At 40.3% G+C, this 20,071-nt stretch overlaps 1 protein-coding gene across 1 annotated transcript; it reads right to left on the reverse strand.

Annotated features, from left to right (window-relative positions):
• Positions 1-7,201: 7,201 nt before the first annotated feature.
• On the reverse strand, positions 7,202-19,739 carry T265_06720 (hypothetical protein; the record flags this gene model as incomplete). The annotated part of the gene is made up of 5 exons (XM_009172057.1): positions 7,202-7,396; positions 9,663-9,755; positions 13,949-14,317; positions 19,577-19,643; positions 19,681-19,739. 5 exons carry the CDS (start codon positions 19,737-19,739, stop codon positions 7,202-7,204), a joined length of 783 nt encoding a protein of 260 aa, XP_009170321.1.
• Positions 19,740-20,071: the final 332 nt, after the last annotated feature.

The raw sequence follows: 20,071 nt of genomic DNA on the forward strand, positions 1-20,071 counted from the left end.
AACCGAATACAATGCAGAACTATGTCTAAATATGTGAACAGGAAACGCAATTTTGTCAGATTGACTGACAATCCCACATAGCCTACGAATCCAGGTTATGACTTAATTAGCTTGCACTAAAAACCCTCCGACAAATTTCCACTTGCTACAGAGAAAGTTACCCAGCAAAATATGGCTCGGATGGTGATAAAAGGACCAAATTCCATGTGGCGTATAATATGAGAATTTTAACGTCAAAACAGCCTAATTGAGTAAAATGTTGTAGTGCAACCTTTCGGTTGCCGTGGGCAACATTTTTTCAAGGTTTCTACAAACAACTGAATACCAGTCAATTGCAACGTCATTTAGGTTCACTATCATGTCTTTCCGATTGGTTGACAGCCGAGGGTGACCAGCGTGTGTGCGTGTACGCGTGACTGTGTGTACTTTATAGCAAATCAAATACCCATCGGCCCGTCGCCCAACAAATGAGAAGAACGCTACCCGGAACGGTGAGGCAGGAAGAAGAAAGCCCGATTGTCACATTGGAAATACCGTATAGAAATGGCGTTTCAGACACCATTTGAAAGATACTCAGGGATCATGATGTTTAAACATTATTCCGAATTGATAAAACCTTACAATAGCACTTCGCAAAGGCTAGGAACCCTATCAAAATGTAACACCGCAGAGCTGCGTAAGCCAAGTTCTCCATGTAGAATGTCCGACCACGTACACAGATCAGACAGACTTAACTACAGGTACGAATCACGTAGCACAAACGACATGAGCGTTTCCCTTAATAGGGTTTGGAAAAATTGAAAGCCACTCAGCCATTGCACTTCACTTCTGTGAATCGAGCCATCAAATCAACTTTGATGGTACACATATGCTGTAGTCACATGTGAAACGGACGTGAGCTGAGGCTCTAGAGATCAACATACAACGGAACTGCAGCAGCCGTAGTGCTGGCGGTAGCACCTCGTCTATTTGGCTTGGACCAACTGCACGCCTTACTGGAATATTGACCAGATGTTAAACAGGGATCTCAATGATGCAACATAAGTAGCAAAATAGTAAACGTAGGCACACCTTGCTAAGAGTACGCACAGTCGCACGTGCACGCACGCACGCTGGTCACTGCCAACTGGATACACCAATCAGAGTGCATGATAGTGGACGCAAATAACGCTGCATTTGACTCGCATTCAATTGATTGTGAAAATTTCTGATAGAGGCTTATAACCAAAACGTCCGATCACATCTTGCTCCACTAGACTGTGTTTTGACTTTAAAATGTCCAATGTGTTTGCGTTGTTAGCCATGGGGTTCTGCGGACAAAAATCAGTACCGTCAGGTTTTCAGTTAAAACTGTTAGTTAAAATGACAGGAGAATTCAGTGTCTACTAACTTCATGCGCTTAATTGTGCTCACTCCATCAGTACATTTTATGTGCAAGTTGATAGTAAATGGTAAAGCACTTCTTTACATATTCAGATCAAATTAGTTTCGCCGCGTTTCTTGAGTTAGATGATAGCTCCTTACGAAACACTTGAAAAGCCGAAAGCAGTTGCAAGCATGAGTTTCTTATTTGTTTTTACGATTCGCAAAATCCAACGTAATATTGTGATCATCTCTCAAAATAATCAGTCACGTAGCCTATCCATGATATCAGTTTAACGTATTACGCGTTTTCCGAAAGCACTGAACATTCAATGTCATTTGAGTGGTTTTTACGTTATGTTTCCTCGCCTTAGTATTTTTATATAAGATATAAATGTATATACTAAGGAGTACCACGGGAAGAAACTATGCGTTAACTGCTTCCAAACGTCAGCTCCTGTTGATTCCAGAATCATTTGCAATTGAAATAAACAATCTCTCACGTGACATTATGATCAGCAAGTCAGGCCAGTGAGAACATCTCAAGACTGCATATTAATAGTGAACAGTTTGGAAAGCTGGATATATTGGTCGAAATAAATCTACTTTCCAGGATGACATCAATTATACATAAGAAAGAATCCATCAACATCACTTTTACTATGTAGTAGATTTTCCTGAGACGGTCCAAATATTAGGCTAAAATAATTATCCATATGCCTGCTTAATTCGGTCAGGTTTTTGATGCAGAGATACTCACAACATACAAGAATCTGAGCTCTGATTCAGTAAACCGTGTAAAAAACAACTTGCACTCATTATAATGTGACATACAGTTTCAAATAACTCTGATTTCTCTATTCATTGATGAATTAATTTCACCCCATCGGCGGCGCTTTCCAACTGACAAACAAGCTAGTCGCTTACTTCGAAAACGAAAAAACGAGAATGTATCAGACGTTTTATTTAAGGGGGGGGGGGAAAGGTTTGCTGTAGCAAGTTACTGCTATTGAGATGAGTACACAGTACTCATTTAATTTTTATGGATAAGCCATCCGGCTGGGTAATTTTTTGAAAACTCTGTCTCAGACTGCGTGAAATATGGCTGATTTCTTGAAACTAACATGAAAGAACATTTTCGGAATATTTTGTAAATTATTTTGGATTGTGTTAAGGAATTTCTACAAAAGCAATTAGGTAGAATGTATCCTCATTACGCGACTCAGATGAGTGATTTAGATCACTGACTGTTTCTACACGAAGTGGCACAGTTTGTACTCGGGACTGGCCATTTTTCATTTATTATTTGGGCACTATTAGTAATGTTAGTATTGTCACAAAATGTAAGAAAGTGGAGCCAAACTGACAAATTTTTGGGTACCAAAAGGGAAAACTTTTGTACCTCAAATCAATACTGAGCTTGACGTTTTATGAGCAAATTTACATTCGAGTTATATTAAGTAAGTATTTTCCGATGTCTACTAGTTTGTCGGTCTTCTCCCAAAAAACTAAGACAACGCTTAGAAGGGCTAGCAACCGGCCTAGTAGGATTGTGTATTTTGTTTTCTCTCACAACTATTGTTGTGGCTCTACCGATTTTGATTTATTTTGATAGTTATCAGCGTGTTTTGTATTCGCCTTTAGTAGCCAGAACCACACTTTAGGTAATGTTCCCACTTAACCGATTATTTACACCTTGCATCTGCTGAACCAGATTTGATCCATTCACCAAAGCAAAGATCTTATCGTGCCTGAAGTTTGAAAACAAACGCAGTTTTTTGTTTAAAACAAAGAAAATTAATAGAATAAAGTGGTTTGGCGGTTAAGCTGTGCCGGTTTTGCGTTGACTCACCAACATAAAATATCTTGTTTCAATGGACTGAAAGTGGGTCTTCTTACTCTCGAGCGTCTTTTTGTCTGTCAGACTCACTCCTGTGAGTATAACATTTCTATAAACCAACCAAGCATGTTTTTAATAGGAAATGTGGCCACTTGTCGGCACCAAAAGTGTTGAATAAAATTCGGAATGCACTCTCAAATGCTTTTGTCTGACGGAATCTGTAGCCAACATGGGAAATCTCGTCAGTTAAGATTATTCTCATTTGAGGTAACTGTTACCTCATTAGAGGAACTCAAATCGAACTTGTCCATCTGATTGACTTGTTTCCTACTGAAAATGAATACTTGAAAGCATACCTGTAGAGTGTCACCTTTGACGGAAAGTTTTGTGCAAACATCATGCTTAAATATAGAGGCCGCTAACTCAAAATGTATTCTAAATTTACTTCATGTTGTGTACGTAATGTTCGTTCAGAATGAGATCCAATGATTGATACGTAGAAACACAGCTTTACGAATTACAAAGACGTTGCTCATGTCTACACGTACTTCACTATTTTTTGGCTTCTTCAAAGCTACTTTAAATACTCTGCTGTTGTACTGTCAGCTAGTCTTCAGCTAGAAAACTGGGAACAACTTCAGCTTACGTCCACTAAAAATACTTGGGCTTGGATTTAGTGGATACTCCCGGATTTTCACTACATCATCAACAGGCTAAGGATTTCTATAAATCTGGCTATTTTTCGAAAAGAGTAAAAGTAATTTAATTCACTTTTCAGGAGTTCTGAACGTATATTCTCTCATCGATTAGCAAACGAGATGAAGAGGAAATGAAATACCATTATCGAGGGAACAGCTTGCTACAAAATTGAGACAGTCCTTGAGAAATAAGTGGGCAAGAAACAAGTTCCGCCCTCACCTAGAAGTGAGCAAACAGACTCGTAAATATGAGATCATCTAACCGAATTGGAACATCCGACTGAAGGTCAAGTTACTGAGGACCAAAACAGAGTGGAAATGGGCGGAGGGCAATGGAGTTAACAATATATTAACTCGGTTCAACACTAAATTCCAAAAGGTAGATTGTGAAATGGAAACTGTGGATTCAAAATGCAGCAGTAGGACAACGTACGTAATAGCCGCGTGGGATAAATCGATATCTTCATTATACTTGCTGATGTGAGGCGACTCATTATTACGAGACAGACTGGGCTCACTTGATGACCAAAGTCATACACATTTTAAATAAGACGGATCAATGAAACAAAAAAAATCTGATAGCGGCGGTAGTCATATTGAAGAAAACCGACACTGTTTATTGAGCAAGTTGAGGACAAGCTGAAGAGAAAGAAAAGTTTACCCCAGGATTTATACTGAATAGGTCTTCAAAAGGAGACCAAATATCTGTATATTAGCTGATCGCCTTTGGAGTAATGTTTGTTGAGCGATCTTCTAAAATCCTCAAGAGTTCGTAGAGTTTCCCAAAAAAATCATTTCTGATACCCTGGCGGGCCACTGCCTGACAAAACTATGGGACCAGACTGTCTTTCACGAAAGCAGTTTTCCCAAAGTGACTTTCGGTTCCAAACTTAAACCCAGCTGGAATAGTGTGTACTTGAACCTATTGTGAAGACCCCAGCTTCCAGAGCCACAAGAAAGACAAGCTGGTTGGTGGCGACAAAATTGTGGGACCATCGTGTCGTGTCAAGCAGTTCGCATTCATTGTAGTTTCAGCTCAATCATCACGTCAAGCGTAGGAACTCCGAGGTTCACAATACTATCGGCAAACCATTCACTTGTTCTCACGGACTTCAGTGTTGCGAAAACAGTCAGGACTGTGGCGTTTGTGTGCTTGATATTGCATTTCAAGAAACCAGTCCGAAGGCCATGCAATGCAACTCTATAGAGCAAATACAACCGCCATGAGGAGGCGAAAAGGACCTTCCATGTTTTATTCGAAACAATATGAATAGCCAGTGATTCGTCTTGCTTTAATTTCAAATACAACGACATCCTGGTTTTGGAAATACTTGGTGTCTGGGTGGGTGATATACTGGTGTACGGCATACTAAGTCGTGCAACCCCTGAAGTCGAAAAAGCGCGTTGGGCCCACAAGACCTCAGATAACACCAACGTTTAGGAGGAAACTCACGCAACCGTGAACCATAACCGGAATAACATCATCTTTAGTGACGAAATACCTTAAATCTGGACCAGATGCACTGAATTCTCCACCTCCCCTGATAGGGAGACAATGCAGGTGAGAAATAAAGAATAGTTCATGCTAGCTTTGTGTGCCACCTTAGCTGCCGAATAAGTCACTCAGCAAAATTAGACAGGATAAGCCGTTTTTTGGGGGGCTGGTATTTAGAGCGTGGTATGAAATGAAATTTTTTTACAAGACAAAGTTTGTCAAATGATACCTCTTCCACAAATTCAGCTGACCAATGATGACTGTCTGCCATTGATTCTCGTGCACCGCAAGCGAGATTTGAGTAACAGCAGGTGCGTTTGTCCATCAAACCATTTTTTAGTAAAGAGTACCAGTACCAGTACACGAATAAATCAGCTTAGCGGGTTTATAGCTATCTCCATACTGAGCTCAGTTTCCTGTGTCTATCCTGCGATTGATAGGGCCCACTGTGTCTGGACAGGGAGACATCAAATTGAGGAAACGTCCTTCATTTGGGGAGACAGAAACCACCCAGATTGCAAGGAGCACTGGTAGAAAACAGTAATTTTGAGAATGACAGACTGGGTAGTGAAAAGTATGCTAATTACTGTCTCATTAGTCAAACGGTTAGAAGAGATGTTGTTTCTCCACGCATACACGGCCAATAAAAACAGTGTGCAGTAAAAGTTGTCCTTCCAAGACGATTCTGATTCCAAATACCAGAAAAGTAGCACTCTGTAATTAAGTGAAAGTATGCGTAAGCGAAACATGGGGTTTACTTCGAATAGTTTCGCGAATAGAATATGTCGACGATATCACAAGCCACAATTCACACAAAGGTATCCACTTTGAAAGAGTTTACAAGTTATCCGCTGTATATAATTATATGATATGCACGAAGACTTATTTTTCAGGACCGTTGTACGTAGCTCGAATACACTTATCCCAGAGCAATCACATGAGGGTGAAACTGCTTTTTCCTAGCTTAGCAGTATATAAACACTTTGCCCGCTGGACGTCCCGTGTATAAGTGGTTATGAAAGTTAAGAGAAAGTTTGTGTATAAATCACACCAATAATACTAGATTACGAGTTGTCAGCTTGACATCGCTCCATAAAACTAAATGGCCAAAATGAATGTGGTCAAGCTCTTATATTACTACTTTGATTCGCTAGCATCCTCAGACGCAAAGCTTTTCTTGTCACGAAACTGTCAACTGCTTGCGGGATTCCAACTGGTTCTTTGATTTTCGATAAGATCCTAAGCGGTTTGTTGAAAATGTTTCATACAGAACTTCAATTTATGACGCAAGAAAGTTGGTCAAGTCGTACAGAGGTGGGAAATGCCGGTACCATACGTTCAGTTATTTTAATAATACGCAAACTATTATTATCTTCGAAGTTGAAATCCTATCTCAAGCCATCAGGTTATGTATTCTGGCCATTTTTAGTTACTCTGTGCTTGAACATAATTGCTGAATTAATCTCGTCATTCGTTAACTCACTTTCATTCCGGTTCTCCTAGAAGTGACGGTTGCAACCGCTGCCTGATTTATTATTTTTTGGTTATTAGCCCGAATCTAGGTGTGTTTGGAATTCGGACTCCCTTGTATTAAGTCTGACATTTAAACGTCTTACAACGATCGAGATAAATGGTCTTTTTACACCATTAGAGGGAGACAGCTGTTGCGGCGTCGACCAAACAACTAAGTATTGATTTTGTCCGCAAGTTGTTTGCTTTGCTCATTCCCGATGCGGCGATATGTTGTCATGTCGTTCAGTAGGTCTTTCATTTTATTGATGTAGTCCGGCTTGTCCGTGATGACTGTCAGGCGTTCCTTGTCAGCCGGCAGAATGGTGATGTCTCTTCGATCTTTAGCTTGTTCATTGCTTCCTTTTCTTCATTGGATACGGCAATGAATGCTGTGTTGCGTGTGACGGCTGGGACTACGGTTTCGCGAAGATGTTGAATGTACTTCATAGCAGCCTCCAGAGTAGCTAGGTATTCTAGGTTCGTGGCGTCCTATGTGTAGAACTCTAGTTCCTGATTAGAACATTCTGTCGTGCTTCGGTGGGCTGTCTGTTGGAGAGGTTCTCTATACAAGAATCGTGGTTGATTTACTTTTCTCGGTTGCGAACAAGCTTAGTCGATTTGTTTTCAAGATAGCCTCCCTTGTTTTTGGCGGTGGACCTGGCTCTTCGTTCTACCGCAATACCCAGTTGTTTCGGGTTCCAATGTCCTCCGGCAGGCTGCCTTATGTTCACTGAGTATTTTCTCTTATTTGTGATGGGGTTATGTGCATCTGCAAGCACCAGCTTGACCAGGCGCCTAAATCGACAAGTTGACCATCCGCCTGCAACCAAATTGGCGAAAACAAGAAGGAAAAACCACATCAAGCGCAGAATTACAAGAAGTTAATCAGACTGAAGCAAGGAAGCTACCTAAAATAGAAGTCGCCATCAAAACCAAATAAATTCAAGGAAGAAAGACCACAACGCAACACCGACCGACAAAGTGTTAATCGAAAACCGCGTGAAACACGCCAAAACAACCATTCAACTAAGAAATGGCACACGAGATACACAGGCCACAACGTGGCGCAAATCACGATGGGCCAATAATACTACAGGAAAAGTGTATACCAATTAACCAATCACATAACAGGATATTAGAAAATCCTCAGAAACTATATAAACGCAGTCAGACACGGAGGAAGCACCCACTCAACTGCCCACTGACAATGTTTCCTCGACTGGGGACGAAACGTTCGCAATCCAGTAGCCAGGCTCGGTGAATAAATCAATGGCCATTTTATCGATCATCAGGTTTCGCCTGTGATATCTGCAGATACTTTGGTGTACACATTTTGCATTCAGTGTGTTGGACTTGGCATATTTGATAACTTCTATTAAAACTTGCGGCGCCTGTCTTCCCCAACCAGCCATTTTATACGTCCAGACCGTTTCATTCAAAAGCCAACCGTACCATTGGTCAGCCTCTCGGTCGAAAGGTTTGATTTTCAATTACTAACCGGAAAGTTGTGGGATCGAAAGTTCTGGAAACTCTCAAGATATAAAGTGTTGATATTCCAAGCAAGGAGGGTTCTCTGGCCTAAGTTAGCCATACTGACAAAATCTTGATCAAAATTTTCAGATTTCATGATAAAACAAAAAAAATGTCCGGTTCCACGTCCCCCTATCGCTCTCCATTGTCTACACTTAATTCCACCTTTAATACACGAAATACACTTTTCATATTTTTAACACAATTCACAGAATGATTTCGGGATCCACTGTACGTCGTCTACTTCAGAGGTGCATCTCGCTTTCAGTTGTTAAATTTTGTGAGCGATTTCAGTAGTGATTTCTTTCTTTGACAGCCTCATGGCTGCATAAACCGGCTCTCAAGAAGGAAAATCTTGACTTGTCTCTGAGCCCCTAATTCTGTACACAAACAGTAGGTCATCCCACAGCTTATAGTTACTTCACAAATACTGAGACTGTTCAGAAGGGAGTATACAGGGAACTTCCATTAAAGTTTGCTTATTGCCAAAAATTTATTTGTCTACCACTATAACTGCTGCTCCACACGGCCTGAAGAGAATTCATTACTGTCTTGTTGTGGTTATTGGATGAAGTTAACGTGCATCCACTCTTCCGTAAGTTTTCCTATAAAACGAAAGAACGGAACACTAGTCACTGGACTAAAGTAGCATGTCCTAACCGGTTTACTCAGTCGAAATTTTTAGTTTTTGATAGCATAAACCTTACCATAGGACTGGGGAATAAGTTGATAAAAAAGGTCTTTGTGCAAGCCATTCTGGTTCTTTCGAGAGATTCACTTGGAACCCAGCTGAATCTCTCGTTTATGATGTTCTCAGCTGGGTTCCAAGTGAATCTCTCGAAAGAACCAGAATGGTTTGCAAATGAGTGAATATTCGCAAATTTCGTGCAATTTGGTTTCAAGTAGAACATAAGGTTGACAGAAACCCGGGGACTGCGCCTACCTGACGAGCCCCAAGAAGGGCGAAACCGGTCGTGGACTGTCGATGGGTTTTCAGCAACCTTATGAGTAGTACATTACAAAGGTCTTTGTATTTTTGAACTTCATACATTGAGATGGTTAGGGGTTGGACACGAATACTCATTTCCACCAATCCTCGTCCCGCATTTTGTTATGCACTTTGCGCTCATAAATTTTAGGGTCATGCTCCGAGAGATGCGGTCACTGAACGGACCTTTCACAATTCAAGGAGATGTACTGGAACTTGCGGAAGCGTCTTACTTACGTTGAAAGTTGTGTTGGCTTTAACTGCAGTGTTATTGATGAGGCCAATTTGCGAATCGCTAGGGCTCAGGCCACGTTCACTAATTTCGGTTATCTAGGGAGGCAAAGTAGCACATTTAAGACAAAGGAGAGGTAAGTCAAACTAGTGTACGGGCTGCTATGCTATATGGCCGAGAAAGTTGGCCTCTTCAGGAAGCGGAACTAGGACGGCTTCAGGTCTTCGACAACAGTGAAAAGGAAGAAGGTCATTGTGGCGGAGTATTTCATTGAAAAACACCAACTGAACAGTTACAGACTAGTGGACAGAGAATAAACCTCTCAAATGTATCTTGTTTGTGAAAACTAAGTATGCATCTTCTTCTCGAAAGCGGCTTCCTGAACTTCCTGAAGACTCGTTGACTATCGCTCAAATCTAAATGAATGCTACAAGGCAATGCCGCAAACTCCGTGATACACCTCATTTTTCGTTAGACGCGAAGATTTATGAGAGAACCACATACTACTCACATGCCTTATCAGTAGTATCCACCCTTACACCACACGTGGGTACTGGTGATAAAAAAACGAATGTTTATCCATTCCATTTGAGCTTTAGTGTGTTCAGTAAGAAATGTATCAATATTGAATCCTGTAGTGCACTGCGCCATTCTTCGGTTTGTATACGATAAATAAAACTGTGCCTGGATTATAAGTTTGTCAGCACGCCGGTTTTGCTAAACTCCATCAATTAGGCAAGTATTGAAAACGGAATCTTAGATAATATAGCTAGCCAGTTGATTTTGGCAACTTTCTTTTTACTATAGTGAGCGTCGAATTTCGACATTCAAGTGAAAAGTGGGTTTGTCTTCACCTGATGCACAACCGGGTTCGCCGATTTGTATGAAACACGGCCAAAAGTACTGTTATAAATAATTCTGTACTACAGACGATGCATTATATGGTGAGATAAACATTATCATAGTTATCGTTTAGAAGGTTGACCTCGTATCTCAGCTATAGTACACGTAGTTTTCACAAATCAGGAAATACTTGAATTTATGTGCATAATGACGGTGTTTTCACGTGATAAAACTAACAACCTTCGTAAAAATTCGGCCTCTCTGGCTGTGATTTGGTTTCACTTGGTTATTAGACAAGAACAGAAACATCGAGAAACATCATATGAGGTTTGTTACAGCAGATCAATCATTTTCGGGCATGCGGGAAAACACCCAAGTAATCTGAGTGTATTGCACCTCACTTTAGCTGGAGGTGGTCCCGGAATTTATATAATACAATTTCACATCACCATCATCTGAGCGGTCCTCATCTTGTCGTAACACATCCCGCCACGGGGACAAGGGTGATCGCGTTCACGATTTAGCAATGAAGTTGGTTTGCTCGTCGTTCAGAACCGATAATTCACTTGCATCTAGCGGGAGATTATAGAGTAGAGGAAACACGCTCGTTTCGCAAAACAAATGTGTGGATTTCAAACCGTGGTGATACATATGCAATGCTAGTCAGCCCTAATAAGAAACAAACCTGCATCTTATCGTGCTATTTCTTGAGATGCTTTGAAACTTTGTGTTTACCATCAAGGTTTGCTTGAACTTTACTGCCATCTTTAAACTAAAGTGCGGGAACCCAGAATAGCAGTAATGAAGAATAATGAACATCGTGAGGTGTACGTATGAGCTGAGGTTAACACTGAACCAAGTTCTGTGCAATCAGAAAAATAGTTCAGTGGGATCGACGAGCCCCTGTGTTGATCGTATTCTTGCAGATATGTCTGAGTCATTAGCTTTGTATCGTACTCATCTTTGGTTATATAAGCTCCACGATGACCGACAATAATTGCATATTGTCCATATTGAGTCAACGAGTACAAATTTGAGCTGTTAACTGTACAGAATTAAACAATTTGTTTATGAAAAATAACAACCGGTTAGACCATTTTTTATAATAAATTTCGAGTTTTGATCAGGGCGCTCACAATATGCGAAAGTTCTTGAGGTTCAGAATACTCTTTAACTCTTCAACTGGCATCACACCAAAGACTTCATTTTACCTTGGACTTATTCTCTAAAGGGATTTTCTATTGATAACGAAACGAACTTCGAAGTGATTCGATCAAATGATGTCAATTGCAATCCACATAATATGCGACTTGCCATTTCTGTTTTATTCGCTATCGTTTTCATTTAAGTATGCCTTGAAGGACCTCTTGGCATTACCCCCAATCGGGTAAGTATTATTTAAATAATTAAATTGAAAAAAATTCAGCCGTAAAATGAACTTTTGTTGTACCCAAGAAAACTCCCATGCAGTTTAGTGAGCGAGTTTATCCAAAACATAATTACTGTTATTTAATTCAAGTAATCCGGAATTCTCATAGAGTAGGCTATCAAACGGGTAGATCAGCCTGCTTACTTGCAACTTGAAAACCGACAGAATGAACGTTAGTGCGCGGCAGTTACAGGTGACAAGTTGAAGGTCTGGGTATCAACCAGTCAGAGAATGGGCCAACTGACGAACCAACACAATCAATCACCCCATGCCAAACTTAGGTCAACCCACGTCCAACGTGACTTGTATAAATAAGAATACATTACTCAACGCAATTTAATTGACACTGCTAAACGGGGACACACGCCAAAACAATGACGCGGCCTTAAGTAGTGACAAAAATCCTCACGGTGTATCGGTAAGCTCAGAGAACAGAACACCACCCATAAATTTCTGTGAGAGGAGACTAACAATAAACAATATGGGGCATTTATACAAATTCTATGGGTTCCGAGCAACATGCTGAATTCAGTGGTCCTCCGAATGCCATCTAAATGTTCAACTTGATTGGCTGCTAGAAATCAACAAATACGCTCTCGTAAAACTCTAGAATCGAGGCAGGTAGGTGCAACGAGGCAGAGTAATTTCATCAGAAAAATGCCACTAAGCGCGTGCAGCAGCCGTCAATAATCCATTGTTTGACTAATTTTCCAAGAAGTGGGACTGTACCTCATGATGGCTCACAAACCATCTTAATCCGGTTTCACTCATTTCAGTCCCATTTACTGCACCTTTGGAGATTCGACAAACTTGCTGAATATAAATATCCGTTACATCTAATCAAACTGGGGCAAATATAAGGTTTATTGAGAGTATATTTAAAGACTATTGGAATAAAACACCTGACAGATTCAAACATAATTCGAGGATCCAACATTGACACCTGAAACATCCCCCACGCAATTCCTTCGCGACAGCTATGATTTTGACTGGCTCATTGCCGGAATAGGTTAGCTATGATTTTGACTGGCTCATTGCCAGGAATAGGTTTCATTGGATGGGTTGCCCCTGTCATATCCTCTTTCATCAGTTGGCACTGCTTACAGGACACCAGATAATCCATCACCTCACTTCTCGTCCTGGGCCAGTAGGCCCTCTGCCGAAGTAAGTCATATGTCTTGATGCATCCTGTGTGTGCCATCTCATGGCATTGGACAATAAGCTTCCATCTCAAGACGCATGGTATCATGGGCAGCATAACATCAGAATCGGTGGCGTTCCAGGAAATTATGCTTGCTTCATTCAGCCTCAGCCGATCAGAGTGACTCTGGAACGTTTTTAATTCCCTACCTCCCTCTCAGTTTTCAATGCTCCTTTCATCCAACGAGACGGCTGCAACCTTCCGTAACACAGGATCCTGCCGTTGCAGTTGCACAAACCTTTCGGGCTCTGGTTCTACGATGAGACCATTGGTCCCAATCATGACTCTGGGGACCTCATTTACAGGCTCTGGTATTGACAGCCAATCAGCCAAGTGGTTCTCCTTCCCGGGCACGTGCTGGATTGTAAAGTCGTGCTCTTGCAACCTGAGTGAACAGCGCGAGCTTTCCGCGAGCATATCTGGTGGTCCTGATCAACTTCAGGGGTTTGTGATGGGTTTCAATATGGAATCTTTGTCCAAACAGATATGGCATCCACTTATCCAAGGCCCAGACGGTCGCTAAACATACTTTTTCAGTGGTCGAGTACTTCTGTTCAGCGTTAGATAGGACACGAATGGCATATTTGATAACTTCATTCCTCTGCTTTAGGACTGCGCCAATACCGCGATCACAAGCGTCCGTTGCAACAGTGAACATCTCTCCAACCCTGAGCAGTTTGAGGGTCAGTTACTGATCCAGCATGCGCGCTTTTACACGCTCGAAAGCCCTATGTACTCCCCTGGTCCATTTGAGTTCCTTATTTTGCCCGAGCAAGTTGTACAGTAGAGCAGCAACCGTGTTGAATTTCTTGACAAACCTGCTGTAGTATGCTGCTGGTCCAAAAAAACTGCCGTAGAGTCCGCTTTGAATTGGCAACAGCACAGTCCTCGATCTTTGCTAATTTTTCTGGCAGTTGGCTAAACAATCCGTGACCCATTTTATGCCCCAGCAGTGTCACCGAACTCCGAGGGAGCTGTGTCTTGACTTCATTTATCCACAGGTCAACCCCCGGATCCGCTTCAATACAGTCTCCAAGTGAATTGCATGCTTTGGTTCCGAATTGCTGTACACAACGATCCAGTTCGACGACGAGGCTATTGACCGCAAACCTGATCCTGGGAGCCTCATCTTCAGCCTCTGGTCTTGACAGCCAATCAGCCAAGTGGTTTTGATTCCTCGGCACGTCCTGGTGCACTTTGTTATGCTACAGTAGAACAGTGTTGCGCAATCTGAGTCAAAACTCCTGAAAGTTGCAAAGTTCATCCCGGCAGCTTTGTAAAACTGATATGTAACGGTGAGCTCGTGGCATTCAAGAAAGTATCATCTAAAGTTCAGTGCGTATTCTAAATGATTGAATCAGCCTGAACCTACATCTACATGTACTTCAAATCTACTTAGTAATGAAATCCGAGTTAACGTTTGTTCAAAGCGTTATCTAGTGATTTTTCGAAGTTGTGTGCATGAGACACTACCTGGGTTTAACTTGTTTGCATGCAAAAGTTGTAGACTTGAGAATATAACCAGAATGATTTTGCCACCCAGCAAAACCGTCTTCTTAAAATCTACTCCACATGTATTCTCGAACAGACAATTGGTCAGGAATGTGAAGACAATAATTATCCCCAATTTGATGGAAGTTGTTGATAGCTCTGCAAGCTGTCACATAGGCAAAATGTCAGGGGCATTTCAATCCACTCCCTCTAGCAAAATTCTATTTCAAAGAAGAAGTAATCTCCATTGACCATTTTCTTAGACCAAATCTACTGATAAACGTGAGTTTAATGAGCTACATCGAGGGTTCACGTAAACGTTGAGGAGTGAAATATGTATGACAAGAAAATAATTTGAAACAGTTTCATTTTATGGAATACCAGTCGATACTTTTTTAGTGATAAACTCAACGTGATAGACTGACCATATTCATGCAAGCACATATATTCTTTCTAGCGTGACGTCGTTCATGACGTCAAATGCACACACTACCAGGCGCAATAAAAAGACAGTATGACCTCAGGTGTCCCATTTGTTGACGGACGTCAACCCGCTACTTCCGAACGTCAAAACTAGCTTCTCAAAGGATATTCCATCAAGACAGAAACTGAGGTGTCGCAAGTATGTATTATCATTACAAGAAAGTGAAAGTGATGATAGAACGACCGTAGTGAAAATGATAAAACGCTAAATGGCTCAAGAGTCTTCCAAAAATGACCATGCACGTAAATGTTAAATTTTTGAAAAGGAAGTCTTATGTTTCGGAGCATAGCTTGAAATCGGAATCAGCGTAATAATAATTAGCAAATACATCTAGTAGGAATTAATTTCATTCTGATTGTTTGCCGGTCCATACTCTGCCTCTATCACCAAAAAACGGGATATCAGAATCCAATAACTGATATCCCAACATAGAAAGGCGAACTAAACTCTAAAAAGAGTTTCCATGATTACTTATTTTAAGATGCCTTTATACATTACTCAGGTTTTTTATCTGACAATTCGTTATTGAATTGTTGTCGATGAAGTCATCACCTGATTATCAGATATCCAGAAGGATTTCAAAGCACAAACGTGGATTCTCCTAGCAGTCACAGTAATTATGAATTATTCTCTGTTACTGGATGATTGTATTGTATTTTATCCACTACACACTCGTGTTTTACGAGATAAAATTTGGTGTTAGCCCATCGTTGACAGACAATGTCGTAGGACATATGTGCCTTTCAAAAATGAGCAGGCTAGCTATTATTTTTGGCCTAGTTTTGCTGAATTCTGTCAAAAAGGTCACGAATGACATACGTATATTCATTTGACAATTAGTTCGTCTAAATTACGTAAACCCACACTAACGGACAACATACATATGAATTTAGTGAATAAGTGGAGACGGTGGATGAAAGTAGACTCGTTATTTAGTCGCTTTTCACGCGTACAAGTGGATTTATGCACACAAGAGAGGTGTCCTTCTTTTAACAGTATACAAATTATCAGATGAATCAATGATTAATAAATCAATAAATCAATAAAAATAAATAATGAATAAATAAACAATAATAAAATAAATATTCACTTTTAGAAGATCAGCGTTATCTTGGCTATTGTCCTGTTCTCCGACGGTGTTTGTGTGTTCTTCTTTTAGAAGAACACTTATCTGAAGACCAATTAGGTTTTGACGAAAGATTCACCTAATAAAACTATGGACGGTAGATCTAGGTGGATTCTAGTTAGGTCTCCCATCAAAACCAAACTGGTATGTAGATAAGTGTACATGTCTAATTTCATGCAGTTTGGGTTCAGGTAGAACATAAGGTCAGTGGAACCTGAGGGACCGCGCCCATCTGGTGAGCCCCTAGAAGGGAAAAACCAGTCATGGGCTATCGAAAAGTCTCGAGCAGCTTTATGGGTAGAGATTTATGTCGTTGCATCGGGACTTTGACCAAATTAGAACATTATTCTCCCTATGTCCACCGACATTTCCCCTTTTCGATCCTACATTGAATCAATTGAAGATGAACTACTAAGCGCTTTGGTCTTAGGATTTTGTCTGAATTGCCCCGTTTGTTTGGTTGCTATGACATACTGACCGTTGTTAACATGACGTTGTCCAAAACTCAGCTACAAAATAAGTCCTCATTCCCATCTACCTCTGGAGCACACTAACACTATGCAGTATAAACTAAAAGATGATATTATGACTGAACGCAGCAACAAATTTTGAGAACGGAAGTGCTTTATCCTTTCATTCCACAGATCAACGGACAAACAGATGTTTGAAAAAGTACCAGATCGACATGCCTTGGCTTCACAAAACAGAACATCTGCTCGTGCGTCACAGTTGGGAAAGCATACATCAGCCCTGTGGGTCTTCATCAGTTAATTATGACTGAGTACACAAAGCCTAAGTATGATTTTAACGGTCATGGTACAATTGAAGGACCTGTGTTTACGATTTTGAATAATTCTCGTTGAAGACGGTCACCCCACAAGACATTTATTGAGGAAGACGCCCGGACAATCATGAATTAACATCTTAAGGACGGTTATTTAAAGGAAATAAATGCATCAACTTTGCCACGAACGGGAATCATCAGATCTATATGGCATGCTTACTAATATCATTATTTTACAGATGATAACGGACTATCAAAAATTTAATATAATACACCGTCAAATTATATTTTATGAAGTTATCTGAAATAAAGTTGTATAACCTTTTGCCGCGTTGCCGTACGTGCAGTGAAGGAATTGTGCCAGGATAAAGCGTTTGTAAATTTTAGTCACTTCAGTCTGCAATTTACAAAATAATTGAGTTTGAAAACACAATGCCACTGTGGCTAGAAATCATCCTAAATCTAGTTTCAATAGATTAGGCGACAGTTCTATTCCCTCTTTTCCTAAGGCACCATTTTGCATTTCTCAATTTTCAAAACCTGAATAAACAACCTCAGTTGAATCCACAATTTCTTTTCAGAGAAGTCTTATCCGGATAATCTCAATCAAAACAAGAGACTAGTGCAACCGCTCGAACTCAGTAACCAGTGAAATTACTCTATCCGGAAAGCTGTTTAAATTCGTCATGAAACTTGAGTTCGTTTGCAAAGAGTATCTATTGCTTCGTGAATAATGTTGCGGAAACAACTCTGAACACCTAAAAAATAGCCTGATCGAAAATATAATTTCGGGTTTATAAACATTTATCATGCCTATGATGAGACATTTTGTAATTTTTTATAATCGCCTTCCTACCCTAATTCCAAGGTATCTCAGGGGCAGTTTGAAGATAGCTCTGAATGTTCTACGTCACCTCTGGTGAGAAACAGCTAAATGGTTATTATACCTTAAGATTTCACACTACAATCTCTTTGGAATTTTATTCAGATCGCCGGTTTACAGATTTAGTTCATAAGTATCGTGAAGAATAACAAAATGCTTCATCAAGTTGCATTGCCGGAAGGTGTCACAAAGGTCTTCAATGTTGAATATTACGAGGAATCCAAAAACTTTGACTATCCGTGTGTTTTTATTAGCATTACTGATCAAAAAATAGAAAACCCGTCTCCTACGAGAAAAAAAGGAGTCCATTTTGGATTCCTCCTGTGAAATTCAGTGCTTTGGATACTCGGACTACAGTTGTAATTCTGTTTATTGGGGTGTACAATGAATGATATTGCGTTGGAAATAAATGCTGAATAGCATTTAAAACATAAGACTGTGCTACATGGTTGTGTGAATTTCAGCTCTTCCTATCGAGTATTATCCGCGATTTGTGGCTAAAAACGTTTCTCCGAGTTTGAACAGATAGTTTCTGTAGTAAACCTATGCGAGAGTTTTCAACTGATATATCCGTCTGATATATCCATCTGGCCAAATGCATCAGTTACCAAAGGGTTTCTGCCAACTGGATTAATTGGCGGCGGATTGAGGTGTCATTGCTTTTTTGTGGTTAAATATTAGATTCCACAAGTTTTGTTCATAAATATGATTGATAAATCTTAAGTCACGCTTCAGGATTCCTGACGATCGCTGGTTTGCACCGTCCTCTATTCCACAAGAAGGAGATTAGGTTAGATAGGTGTGATGCCCCAAACACCCGTAGATTGCTGTTGCGTTGTTGAAATATCTTAGTAATTTGAGTTTTGGTTTTTTGTCAAACACACGTTAAATTCAGGTGACTTATTTTATGCCTTATACGCACACTCCAAATAACTGTGATTTATGGTTGTGGATAAACACATTGACAGTCCAGTTGTCATGCTGGAGCCTGATTTGATCAGAAAGCAGAGATTAAGTTTGACAACAGACAAAACGGGAAATGCAAATGAAATTTTATATACACGGTTGGATCATGTGTAATACGATAGACCCTTTTCGAGCAATACCAGTATTTTGTGATCACCAAGCTAACGAATGAGTAAGACAAATTTTAAAAATTTGAAAGTTAGGGATGCAGCTCAAGAAAACAAAATAATGCTGAGGTGGGTGTATCAAAAAAGGGTGATTGCATTAAGGAATGTGTTTATAGTTAACTCAAGGTGATTGTTTCCAAAATGATCAATTCCGTTCCTTGGTAAAAAAAGGAATGGTTACATTTGGAAATTTTTTTTTCAAAAACGGTCGTTGTCTCACAGGTATATAGACGACTTCAGAAAACCCACATCAAAACAACTTTCTCTAATCACCTGAGAGTAAGGCAACGTCTGTTCCCACTTTAGATCGAAATTAACCGGTAGCCCAAATAAATATCAGCAGAAACTCTGTTCCATGATAGTATTTGACCGAAGGCTTATTAATTTTCTATTTCCGGTGATATTCAAGGCGTCGAAGCATTTTCATTGATCTCACACCACTTATGTTGGAAAAGGAAGATTCGGCTGATATATTCAGTTTAGTCTCTGATAAACATCAACTTGGATCTCACACAAACTAGTGCTCAATTAAAGAATCAACTTACCAGTAAGTAGGTGACTACACCTTCCTGATGAGACCCGTATGCCGGTTTTTGCTGAGTGGTCGGCCACCTTATTTCTATTCTTGAATCATGAGAGCACCACTCACCTTTCAATAGGACAAAGCCGCCAAGACTTCGAATGGCCAGTAAGATTTGACAAATACATTCTATTGCATATTGGCCTGATTTTCACGAGGGACTCACATGAATCTCAGCAGAAATCTCTCGTTTATGTAAGGCGTGTGTTGAACATGAGTACTCGTCACAGGCAGATATCAAAAGCTTTATTCCACTTAAATATTCTGGGTTATTTGAGCCGGTTAAGAAACGCAAATCTCGCGTTTTACTAGGTCCAGTTATAACAATCCTTTTTATGACTAAGGTATTCGATGGTGTTAATGAAAAACTCCACTCTTGTTCATATCCAAAAGAAACGCAGATCATATCATAGTTATAAAGACTGGCCATCTAGCGGGTGAGAATCTGCCCAATGCAAAA

Source organism: Opisthorchis viverrini, assembly GCF_000715545.1.
Source record: "Opisthorchis viverrini unplaced genomic scaffold opera_v5_144, whole genome shotgun sequence".
Taxonomy (NCBI): domain Eukaryota; kingdom Metazoa; phylum Platyhelminthes; class Trematoda; order Opisthorchiida; family Opisthorchiidae; genus Opisthorchis; species Opisthorchis viverrini.